The sequence below is a fragment of the Plectropomus leopardus genome, unplaced genomic scaffold (genome assembly GCF_008729295.1).
Source record: "Plectropomus leopardus isolate mb unplaced genomic scaffold, YSFRI_Pleo_2.0 unplaced_scaffold25107, whole genome shotgun sequence".
Classification (NCBI taxonomy): Eukaryota; Metazoa; Chordata; class Actinopteri; order Perciformes; family Serranidae; genus Plectropomus; species Plectropomus leopardus.
Window position 1 is genome coordinate 76 of NW_024627277.1, and position 12,536 is coordinate 12,611.

General features: G+C 39.0%; 1 protein-coding gene across 3 annotated transcripts; it reads left to right on the forward strand.

The window, feature by feature from the left end:
• The first annotated feature begins 330 nt into the window (after positions 1–330).
• On the forward strand, positions 331–12,110 carry hyls1 (HYLS1 centriolar and ciliogenesis associated). 3 transcript variants are annotated; one of them, XM_042516652.1, is made up of 11 exons: positions 331–466; positions 694–801; positions 966–1,033; positions 1,860–2,089; positions 3,417–3,472; positions 7,390–7,556; positions 7,650–7,695; positions 7,784–7,838; positions 7,996–8,077; positions 8,707–8,733; positions 11,695–12,110. In XM_042516652.1, exons 1-11 carry the CDS (start codon positions 367–369, stop codon positions 11,827–11,829), a joined length of 1,074 nt encoding a protein of 357 aa, XP_042372586.1. In that variant the 5' UTR covers positions 331–366; the 3' UTR covers positions 11,830–12,110. The 3 variants fall into 3 exon arrangements, with proteins under 3 accessions (XP_042372586.1, XP_042372587.1, XP_042372588.1); XM_042516653.1 differs by having other exon boundaries at positions 1,878–2,089; XM_042516654.1 differs by lacking the exon at positions 11,695–12,110 and adding an exon at positions 8,836–8,917.
• Positions 12,111–12,536: the final 426 nt, after the last annotated feature.

A 12,536-nucleotide genomic window follows, 5' to 3' on the forward strand; every position in this document is an offset into this window, starting at 1 on the left:
ATTTACACAATCTATCTTTTATCATATTGATTTGATTTTTTTTTATGAATATACAAAACACACTGAATCCGAGGCATGCTGTGCTAAAGTGAGAATACTTTTTTTCCAACAAAGTCTTAAGATGGTAATAATATCTGACAAAATTACATCTGTAAAACCTAAAGTCAAAACTCCCTGCATCACATCACTGAAATACATTATAAAAGAATAAAGAGCTTTAATAAATCAATTATAATAAGCTCACTACATCCTGTAGAAAGACTCTGGTTCTTCTTTATATCTGTTTTATGATGTTGTTTTATATATTTTATGTGTTTTTCCTCCTCAGGTTTTATGCTACCTCCTTGACCTGAAACTGAAAATATAATGGACAGTCTGGATTTCTCAGAGGAGGAAATTCAAGAACAGCTGGCGATCCTGGGCTACAAAAACATACCGAAACACAGGCTGCTGGAATTCAAGCAAGGTTAGACTTTTAAATGTGAATTAAACTAAATGTTTGTTGTGCTTCGATGTGAAGAAAATGAATATTGGTCAAAAAACCATTGTCTGTTTTTTTTTGTTTTTAGTAAAAGCCTTTAAGAATGGCATCTAAAGGAAAAACTGAGATCATTAGAGGAAAAAAAAAGTCAATGTCTTCCGTGTTTTTACTCATCTTTAAAGACTGACGTAATTTTTGGTTTTTAATTTCAGATCTTGATGAACTGGTTCGACATGGAGAATGGGACAGTTTGGCCTCATCCACTCAGATAAACGCCGCCGCGTCTCAGCCGAGTCCTCCTGCCTACACCAAAGAGAAAGGTCCCGGCACTTATCCCACTGTGGCTTAGTAATAACCATAAATGTCATTTTTTTAACACCAATACTTTTATAACACAACTAATGTCATCAGTCAAGTGTAAAATTTGAAGAGTTTTCATTAAAAGTTGTATATAAACTGTTGAATTCGATGTTTTACTCCACAGTCGGTCGGTGCTACTTTAAAGGTGACAGGTTTTTCTTACATGCTGGACAAGCGGATCCTGACAGACAGGTAAGTGTTAACCACAAATTACTCATATTGTTTTATTTTTGCTGGTGTTGGATATCCAAAAAAAAGCTTAAATAACTATAAACATCGGTGATAACAACATTCGGCTATCACCCACTGACAAACCCATTTGTAGAAACATCGTGCACCAGCAGAGATTTTCTTTGAATTTTGAACAAAAGAGCAGCTAAAAAGGTGATAATCACGACAGAGACCAGACTGCAGGTGAACAATTCAGAAATAAAGAAGAAGAAAAAAAACACAATTTAAAAATGTAGCATTTAATTAGAAATCATGTGAGAGTCTTGAATCTGATAATGCACGTTAGTTTTGGAAAGGTGCTGGAAACATCAAAAAGGCCAAACCTAAAAAAATGTTTCAGTGATGTAAGTGTGCAGATTTTTTATTTATTCATTTAGTCTTATTATTATTTTTACAGTTTTTAAGTCTTCAGTATTAAACATTTTATTGTCACATAAGATTTTTTTTTAAAATAAATGTTATTAATTTTGCACAAGTGCACAACAACAACAAAAGACAACAAAAGACAGCAAAACTAAACAAGAAAGAAATAGAGGGTTATGACCAAGATCAAGACTCCATTGAACAATAATTCACATCATTCAGGATGTTTTAAGAATGAGATTTAAATTGAAAATACTAGTTGAAGATGAACCTTTAAAAAGCTCGGGATAAAACCCTTCTGTGGAGTTTGGTGCATCGTCAGTCAAGGAAGGAAATGTTTAGATAAAAACAGGATTTTGACGTCACACTTCTAACAGCGTGAACACATGTGATTAATTAATTGTATATATATAATTTAACCCAGGTGCTCACCTCCTGTCAGAACAGACACGTCGGACGGCAGCAGGGACCCTGCGACTCGTACGCTCAGCACTCGGTGGCTCTGAATCTCCGGCTGCCTCCCGGCGCTCCCGGCAGGCTGCAGGTGGAGCCGGATCCGGATCCTGGCGACGCTCTCCACCCGCCGCTCAGCGACAGCTACACGTCCACCCCCGACTCCCACAGGGGACGCTTCATCAAGAGAAAAGTCCTGAGGTAATGTAAATCAGCATAATCGCTGATGTCTTTAGCTGTTTTTACACCCCTGTTCATTTGTTAGTTTGCTCATCACGAAAAACTCTCACGCACAGCTCACGATCAAGAGTGAACTTTAATAACGTTTCAGTACTTTCTCGGACTTTCTTCAGGTTATCTTATATTAGGGGTCAGAAACCTTTACTATCAAAAGAGCCATTTCTGGCCCAAAACAAAAAAAATCTGTCTGGAGCTGCAGGTAACAACACATGTAGTCAAACTAGCCTGTCGGTCTTATTAAAGGGTCTACATGAGCATTCATCAGTATGTTTTACCACTGTTTATTGTTTTTTGTTACATTAACTTTGCAGTGTTGGCGGTAAAAATTAAAAGATCTATCCATGCACTGTTATTATTATTATTATTATTATTCTCCATTTTCCTCTGAGTCTTCTCCTGTCTTGGATTTGGAATCCATAGCTAGTCAGGCTTTTTTGATCCAGGAAAAGGCACCAAAGCCACAGAAATATGATGCATAGTTTAGTTAATGAAATACATTTTCATATTCTGTGTGCAGGCTACATATTTTTGCAATTGAAAAATTGAATGAAAATCTTTAAAGAGAGAGGGGCTAAAGAGCCACATGTGCTCTAGAGCCTCAGGTTGCCCACCCGTGTTATTCCCAATAAAGGTCTTTGTACTGAAACCTTGTTGTTAAAGTTTACTCTTGATCACATGTGAGGCGGGAGTTTTTTGTTCTGCTCTCATTGGTCTTCTCCTGTGTACCTGTCTCTCTTTGTAAAGACAGCTGCTGTTAATCATTATTTTCATTGATTGATAATCCATCAGATTTTCAGATGAGTGTCTTTTGAATGTCGATAATAATGTTCAATGTCACCAAACGCAGAACCCAAATTAATGACAGAAGTTTTATGTTTGACCAGCAATCAAAGAAATTCAAAGGTCTTTGGTTTCTAATGATTATAAAACTGTAGTTTTGCAAAATTGAAAATAATTTTTGTATTTTTTTTTTATAAAAACAGTGAATCATTGACCTAAGTTGTTGCTGATTCTGTGTTGATAAAATTTGAATAATATTTTCAGCAGCAAACAGAAACAGGAAATGTGTGTCACGCTGAATGAAGACAAAGATTTAAAGTGGATTTAAATTGAAAATTTAATTTTTCCAACAGCAGAAGATTTGACTGATAAGATGATTCGTCACATAAAAAATAGCATCTGTCATTTAAAAAAGGGAAAAGAAAAAGAGGAAAAATCCTTTGAGTTTTGTACATCCTTAAATTATCATCTTTTCTGGAAATTTAACGTATATTTTTCCCACCTACAGGAAACATAAAGGACAGTCTCTTGTCTGCGATGAATCGGTCTACAGTGAAGACTCAGGTATTTTTTTTTACTGTAATCTTCTGATCTTCTGTTTAAAGTGTTAATTATATAATAATAATAGTCTTTATTTAAAGATCACTTTTCAAAATGCAGGTTACAAACACAACTGGACCAGCATCAAATAGCTTTAACACTATTCCAGTAGTATAAATAAAAAGAAAAAGGCAATTAAAGTGAAATCAGGTAAAATCAAGTTAAACTTCCTGAAAAAAATATATTTTAGGAGAAAATTTAGAAGATGATAGCGACTCAGTGTTCTAAAGTTAGATGTACCTAAAAAATCAACGTCATCAAAACAAATCACCAGTGAAGGTCATTTTAACTGTTATCTATTTTAAAGGAAAAAAACAAACAATGTTCAAATTACAACAACAAGCAAAACATTTACTTTAAAGTTCACTTTCGATCTTTATTGTCCCACAAAAAGAAGTTATTCATATAACAAACACAAACAAGCTGAATCCTGAGGCATCCGGGTTGTGGAGTTGTTTTCATTCTTCTGTAAAATATTTGAAATTAAATAGAAATCAAGTAAAAGAACTAAACAAAAAGCGGCAGAGCTGTAATCCCGTTGGCCACCGGCAGTTTGAGCTGTCTGAGCACGGAGAAGAGGCCCGGCAGGAGAAGAAGCTCCTGGATGTAATCCTCTTAGCTCCGTGGTTAAGCCCTCCGCCTCCACAGATCACACACCTCAGCAGGAGCGCAAGACGCCAACATGTACAAAATGTACGGCAGTCGGAGGGACGGGGACAGCGACGACAACAAGGACTCTCTCTACTCCTCTTTTTGGTCTGACGGAGAGCGTCAGGACGAGGAGGAGGAGGAGGAGGAGGAAGTGAAGATCGAGCGAGTTATCGGCAAAGAAGACTCCAAACCTGCCGGCAAAACAGAGGACTCCTACCAGGAGGCTTCGGAGGAAGAGGAGGTGGGGATTGAGCAAGTAATTGGTGAGGAAGACCTGGAAGCTTCAGAGGAGAAGAAAATTGAGCGAGTGATCGGTAAAGAGGAGTCCAAACCTGTTCACAAGTCCGAAGACTCTTACCAGGAGGATTCAGAGGAGGAAGACCTCCGTGACGATTCAGAGGACTCTCACCAGGAGACTTCAGAGGAGGAGACCGAGCAAGACATCAGCAAAGAAGAGTCACAAACTGTTGACGAAGACAGTCCCGAAGACTCTAACCAGGATTCCTCAGAGGAGGAAGAGTCCACACATGTTGGCGATGCAGAGGACTCCAACACAGGAGCTTCAGAGGAGGAAGAGGAGCAGATTGAGCGAGTGATGGGCGAAAAAGAGTCAAAACCGGTTGGTGATTTTAAGGATTCTCACCAAAGAGCCTCAGAAGAGGAGGAAGTGGAGACTGAGCAAGTGAGCGGCGAGGAAGACTCTAAACCTGTTGCCGATTTCGAGGACTCCTACCATGAGTCTTCAGAGGAAGAAGAGGAGAACGACGAAGAAGACTCCAAATCAGTTGGCGATTCAGAGGACTCTTACCGTGAGTCTTCAGATGAGGAGGTGGATAATGGGGAAGAAGACTCAAGACCTGTTGGCGACTCTGAAGACTCTTCCCAGGAGGCTTCAGAGGAGGATAATGAGCGAGCGATTGGCGAGGAAGACTCCAAACCTGTTGGCAATTCTGAGGAGGCTTCAGAGGAGGAGGAGGACATTGAGCAAGTGATTGGCGAGGAAGGTCCTAAACCTGTTGGTGATGAAGAAAACTCTTCCAAGGAGGCTTTACAAGAGGAGGAGGAAGACTCCAAATCTGTTGGCAATGCAGAAAACTTTTCCCAGGAGGCATCAGAGGAGGAGGAAGAGGAAGACCATGACAAGGAAGACTCCAAACCTGTTGGCGACTCTGAGGACTCTGACCAGGAGGCTTCGGAGAAGGAAAAACCTGAACTGAACAACCAGGTCGACATCAGTGCGGAGAGTTTTGAACAAGAACGTCATGATGACGATGAAGAAAGCTGTACCAGCAGCTCTGAGAGTCCAGCTCCGAGTCTGATGACGTCCGGATACGGCACCTACAGACCGGAGGAGGCGGACTACAGAGACGACCACACCATTACAGAGTTTGATCAGGACAGTCGGGGAGATCTGTCCGAGCTGAGAGACGACGAAGAACAAGATGATCGATCGCTGTGCAGCTTTGGCGGGTTTGACATCGAAACCACAGAGCCGGACCTCAAAGAGACTCGTCTACAGAGCGCGTTAGGGGACGCCAAGCCTAGAAACAATCTGCATGTAGAGGTGGACATGAAACGAGAAGAAGATGATAAAGACAAGGAGACATTTGAAGTGTCCAAAAATGAGGTGACAAATGCAACATCTGAGGACCAAAATCACTTCGCTGTAGCTAAAGACAAACGGGATGGGACGCATTTGGAAGGACGGAGTGATGCTGCTGAAGGAGGAAAAGAATATGAAAGGCTTGACGAAGATGTGCAGCACTTTATCGAAGAGAATAAAGAGAAAGACGATGAGGACAAAGTCGAGTCGGAGGATCCAGACGAGTCTTCAAGCAACAAGGACATCAAGTTTATCGACTCCAAAGTGGATTTCAGCCAGATGACGTTCGAGCAGATGTGTGAGGAGTGGGAGGGAAACCTCAGGCGTAAACAGGGTAAATGGTTTCCGGTCGCTATGTTTACAACATCGGTGCTTTCTCAGGGCTCAACGAAAAAGATTACCCGATTGGCCGGGACAAGTAAAATGTCACATTCAGGATGTTTACATGCGCAGTTTAGTCGAGCAGCGGTTATAGCTCGATTAGGACATTTAAGTGGACCGCTGTCCTTGTCGCAGTATAAAAGCAGCGGAGGAGAATCGATTTACTGATGGAAGAATTAGATCTGCCCCCTTTCAGCTAGTTGCTATAAACCTATATTATTCATACAGTCTATGATAAAGACCAAATCACAGCCATAACTTCATTTACAATAACGCCAGGGTAAAAAACCGCTGCGTCACAAACATATAATCAAACGGCACTCTGCAAACCCGTCATTCATTCGTTTTAAGCCACCTAAAAACACGATATAGGCTGCTCTGCCGCTGCCTCCATCAGCTGTCATGGAAGTCAAAGAGGAGAAAATATTCAAATATAGAGTACAAGTAAACGATATTGATGTCTTTAAGTGGTTAAAATATGTTTTGCTGCGGCCACATCCAAAGCAGCACATTGCTAAGCATCCGTGCTGGTGATGTGGGACTGTGCTTTATTTATCAGAGGAGGAGGGTGGCCGGGGTGAGACTTTTTTATTTAAAATAAATATAAAATGCTACCTTTTCAAATTGTATGTCCCTCACCTAAGCTAAAATGTACTTACATTTTGTTTTTCATTTAATCGTGATAAAGAGGATTTTTCCAATGATGACGTTAGGAGATCTGCACGTTCTGTTTTCTAAATATTTTTAAGAAAATACAAATATGAGCAGTTTGCAACCAGCAGAAAACAGATACATAGCACAGTATACTTGATTATTGTTACGTTTTCTTAAAACTTGTATCCACTTTATTGTGTAAAGCTGTTGCAACTTAAAAATGACGTTTAAATAAATCTTTCAAACTTTAACCGGCTTCAATAAACCAAGTAAACATCAATTAAGATTTGTTGAATTTAATAACATTTTTCAAGGCAGTTTCCTGGATATTTTTACAAAAAAAAAATCAACTTCCAAACATACCTAAAATGAACTTTTCAGATTTAACAGTGTGATAGTGACGCTGAAGGAGGTTAAAAACAAACCCAGAGCTCTGACGAAGGTCTGACAGACATTTGAAAGAAATGAAATAAAAAAATGAATCTGGGCTTCCTGATGTTTCCAGCACTTTGCTAAAGTAAGTTATGTTAGTCTGTGAAAAACTCAGTAAAATCCTAATAATTTAATCGCACGACATGTTGTTTCTTTGCAGACGCAGCGAGTTTACTGGAGGAGCGGCTGGCGGATCTTCGTTTGTCCTCGCCGACTCAACGCGACTTTGAGACTGAGAACGAGGACGTCTCCGGTCAGAGTGACGCCCAGAGCTCTGAGACGGAGGGAGTCTCCTACAGTGCCTTTGACTCCTACATGAGAGGCATGGTGGGTAATGTAGTTCCCCAGAACGTCTCCGCAGTTTGTGTCTTAAAATAAATGTCTCGTAAAAAATAACTTACCTGTTTCATTTTTATACAGACGCGAACTCAAAGTGACGGTGACCTCAGACCCAAACCCAAATCCTGTAAGTCAACAGAAACCCAAAAAATGCACAAAATAATTAAATGACACAAAAGCGTTTTATAATTTCTCAAATTTTTGTGATGTTTCAGTCATCCGACCAGTGATGAGTCAGCAAACCTTAAAGAAGACGGACCCAGTGGCCAAGTAAGTTACAAACATGACACCTGGATAAAATATGCTCAAACTAACTGTTACCAACATGAAATTCAACCAGAACCACAACGCAGTTTTTTTGTTTTTTCTCTTTATTTCTCTTCGTGTCGGGTCGATGGTTGACTGGTGGTTTTTCTCATCTTTGCAGGTATTTCCAGTATAAGCAGCTGTGGGAAATGTTTAAACTTCCAGGAGAGACGGACAGAAGGGCTCTCCGCGTGGAGATAAAGGTACGCAGATTATCTTTTATTAAGATTTTAAAAACCGTATAAACGTATGTAAAAGTATGAACTTTCAGGCTCCTCCGACAGCGTTCGCTGCAGAGATTTTCACGCTAAAATATTGTCCTCTGGGTTTTTAAAAAAATCCAGAAACTTCTCTGCTTTTATATGTGCAGTTATAGCCAGTGTTGCAGCACAGGATGTTAAAAACAATTGTTCATACATTTACTCAAGTACTGTATTTTATGGAAGCCTGAAGCAGCCGTTCATTCACACATTTTTTGTTGCCTCTTTTCCTGAGATAACGTGGTAATTTTCTCGAGAAAACGAAATTGCTGTCCCGAGATAACAACATAATTTGAGAATTGAGAACAGATTTGAGAATATGACGCATCCTGTAGATTAAACAACCCAACAGGATATAAAGAGTTAAAATGTAAACATCTATAACTGGAAAATGCTACACACACGTTAATGCAGAAGATATAATTTGGAAACACTGACTAACACTGATACTTGCATACTTTTACTTGCAGTGGAGTATTTTCCGTGTGGTATTAGTACTTCTACTTAAATAAAGCTTCTGAATACTTTTCTGTTGTACGTTTTGCTTAAACTCGTCCTGTTTTTGTTTTCAGGAACGACTTGCATACCAACCTCCTCCGGTAAAGTATTTCTTTTATATTTTCTGTGCTAAAATATATTTTCATTTTCGTTTTTTTTAAACTTCATTTAAAAAATGACCAATAAATCTACCTTCTTTTCAGCCTCAAATATTCAAATTTATCTCACCACTATTGTTTTTGAATGCACCTTTAAAAACAGTAAAATAAGTGCATGTTTTCAGGCAGATCAGAGGATGTTATTCTCAGTAATACACTTAACTTTGTGAAAATAAATAAAAATGTATTTCACTTTTAAAAACGGCTAGAGAGCCAGTTGGTGTGCTTGCATTCTGTTTACACCGATGCCATATCTGACGGTCCAAAATGGAGCTTTCACAAAAAACGTAATTTTTGAAGTGGGTTGTGTGAGGTACTAAACCAGTCGGTGTGTTACATCCAGTAGATGGCAGCAAAAGTCTTTTAACCACCTAAAAAAACAGTCTGTGCGTTTGATTTGGAGCATTTTCACAGCTTTACTTTGCTGTCAGAGAGTGATTTCCAACATTAAATCACAATAATAACAATAATACAAACTTACTGGTGGAGGCAGCAGTAGCTCCTGCTTTCTGCGAGGTAAAATCAGGATTCAACAGATTTTCAGCCTGGCCGATTATCAGGGCAGATATTTGGCATTTTGCCGATTATATGCATCAGCGTTTTATTTTAATGATTGCTGGTAAAATAAATGAAAAAGTGTGTGTATTATTCTTAACTAACACCAGGGAAGGCAGTCTGCAATACATGTGTCAGCGTGGAAGCAACTTTTACCTCGTAGGAAGTTATTTTTATATATTCATTTTTCTGAATTAAAATTTTTACCGAACTTTATTTTTTAAAAAAGTTGTTGGAAACTTGCTGTTTATGATGTTGAAAGGTTCAATTTGGATTAAAAATTTGCTAAAGGCATTCAAACAGTTTTGTGTTGGAGTTTGTTAGATTCTAAATTTCAGCAGAAATATTTTCATTCATTTCATTTTTAAAGTAAATGCACATCGATTCCAAAAACGGGTTCAAAATCGGCCCTGAAACACCATTATGAACAATAACCCCTAACCAAAGCAATCGTTTTTATCAACGGAGTCGGGTGACTTTGACAAGAAACTGAAGCCGTTAACAGTTTCCCCGACAGGAAGGTAAAACAGTGAAAATACTGTAAATATAGCGCACACTTCAGCTGATATTGATGTTTTTAGTTGTCCGTTTACACGGTTGCAGGTCTTGCATCAAACGTCAAACGTTTGTTGGGGTGCGGCCTTTCGTTCGCTCGTCATCAGCATTTTGGAGGCTTGAAAATGCAAAGTTTTGAAAGCGTGTAAAAAGTAATTTTTTTAAAAAATGCCACCCCCATCTGTCGCTGTGTAAACTGGCTTTATAGCTAACGCGGAAGTCCGTTAGCCTTTTAGCACGTCCAGTTCCCTCGTCTAAAAGTCTCTGGGTTTTCTGAATGGGTTTTCGGTAAAATGCCTTAAATAAGGTCTGCGGTTAACAGGCTAAATATATTTAGATGTTTTGTTCTGCAACATAAAATACATCCGCCTAAACCCAATTTTTGTACTTTTAAGGTTTTACTCGTCCAAAAAAAGGTGGTAGCTAGCAAGCGGCTAAATGGGACTTCAGTGTTTGTCGGAGACGTTAGACGTCATCACAGCGACACACAAACTCATTAAACCCACTTTTCTGCCTTTACAGCTTTACAGCATCAGTCCAACTTGTAGATTTATCTGTTTTTTTATATTTTTCAATCGTGTTTTTACAGTGTTTGTAGTTGCGACGCTTCAAAATGCACAAACGGGGTGTTCATCTGTGAAGATTATCACGCTGAACTAAACCTGTTCGCCACAGAGCTTATTCTCTGCAGATAATCGAAAATCGAAATCGAAAATCCCAGGAGGTTTTTAGGAGGAAACCAGTGCGATGCTAACTTCCTGGTTGGCCTACAAAATAACGTCATCCCTTCACGGGAGACGTCACGGCCGAACCTCGCGCAAATAACCGCGCTCGAGTAGGAGAAGAAAAATAACAAGAATGGCGGACTAACGAAATGTGTTTGTGCTGCTGAGTTTATTCATGTCAGTTGTCATGTGAGCGTTCACAATTGTTTACTTGCTTGTTTATACCACTGATGTATTATAAATCGGTTTATACTCACCGCTCTGTAGAAAAAGATGCGTGCACACAGAAGCTACCGGCCCGGTGTCTGTGTATACGAGAATCGTTTCCACGATGTTATCATATAACTGCTGATTTTTTAAAAATTAAAATGCAAAGGAAACACTTCTCAATAATTCCCCTAATACTTTATACATGGAGGAAATCTGATATGAGATGTCAGGAAAACGGAGATTTAAACAGATTTGGCGACACTTCTTTAATTATACCACAGCACCGAGGAAACCTCGTAACACCTCACTGACTTTAACTTCCAGTTGAATATTTGTCTTCATGTACTTCATGTACTTTTCATACTGTATGAAGTACTTTGCTGTTTTTAGTAGGGCCGTTCTCATTCAAACGTGTCCCAAAATACACGCTGCTGCAGTGCTCCTGCCTCAAAACTACTGTAATCTCCTGTATGTAACAAACTGACTGTTTATCTTCTGAACCCCACTTCAAAAGACTGTAGCTGTCCTTTTAATGTGCAGCGGATCATACAGTATAGGTTATTGATGAATCTTGATCAAAAGTCCCTATTCTGTTTAAGAACTGCTAATAAAAGTTATGTCAGTAATATGGATATCATGTGATCAACTGTACTGAAACAAAAATCAGAGTTAAGAGAAAACTTTACAAGACAGAAGCATCAGTAAGCTGCCATCTGTCCCTCCAGCTTCACTCCACTTAGTTAAGCGTCAAAAATGTACTGTTGTGTTGCATTTTTAGCACTTAGCAGAAAGAAAAAAAAAGTTTAAAAATGGATCCACATTGGTTTTGACGTAGCCTTTGTCTTGTTCTGTGTTGCAGCCCAAACCACGAAGAGTGTACGTGCCGAATACCTACATCGTGCCAACGGAGAAAAAACGCTCCGCCCTGCGCTGGGAAATTAGGAACGATTTAGCCAACGGACTCCTCCCACACAAATTCAGTTATCGATTTTAGGCCTTTTGTTCTCAACATGCCTTTTTAGATACTTTTAATACAAATTTGTATTTTCTTTTTTGACATTGGCATTATTTATTGAATTTTTTTGTTAAACATAATAAACAGATCAACGAAACATTGCAGTCAGTGAATATATTACAGGTCATTTCTATGGCAAGTCAGAGTACGGCAGTTTAAACGGGTACAGAGGCGTGTAGCGCTGGTCGTGCCAAAGCAGCTTGTCTTCCAGAAACTTGATGGTTCCCAGAGTGAGGACGACTGCCTCGTGTTTCAGCATGCTGTGGACGTTCAGACCTGAAAGATGAAAACAAGAAAATCGATTAATGACAGATTCTCATCGATTCTTCACAAGGTAAAAATCATACGACTCTTCATCTTCCAAAGACATAATTTGTTACATGATAGTACGTAACTTATCTTTAATGATCGTCCTTGAATCACTGTCTTTTTTTAATGAATCTTTTGAATCAGAATCAGAATCAGAAATACTTTATTGATCCCCAAGGGGAAATTGTCTAATTTTGACAAACTACGCTATGACAACTTTATGCCATTTTGGATGAAATACATACTTTGAAGTTTTTATGCAATTGTGGACAGACAAAAACAGCATGATATGGCACGTTGAAAAAATGACAGAAAAGGCAAGGCTATAGTAAAAATGTCATATGACACATCCCAAAAACAGATGAAAACACCTCAAA

Coding starts and splice junctions, on each gene's coding strand:
- hyls1 (XM_042516652.1), top strand. CDS start 367: ATGGACAGTCTGGATTTCTCAGAGGAGGAAATTCAAGAACAGCTGGCG. Junction 802..965: donor TGCCTACACCAAAGAGAAAG/GTCCCGGCACTT, acceptor TTTACTCCACAG/TCGGTCGGTGCTACTTTAAA. Junction 3,473..7,389: donor GGTCTACAGTGAAGACTCAG/GTATTTTTTTTT, acceptor GTTTCTTTGCAG/ACGCAGCGAGTTTACTGGAG.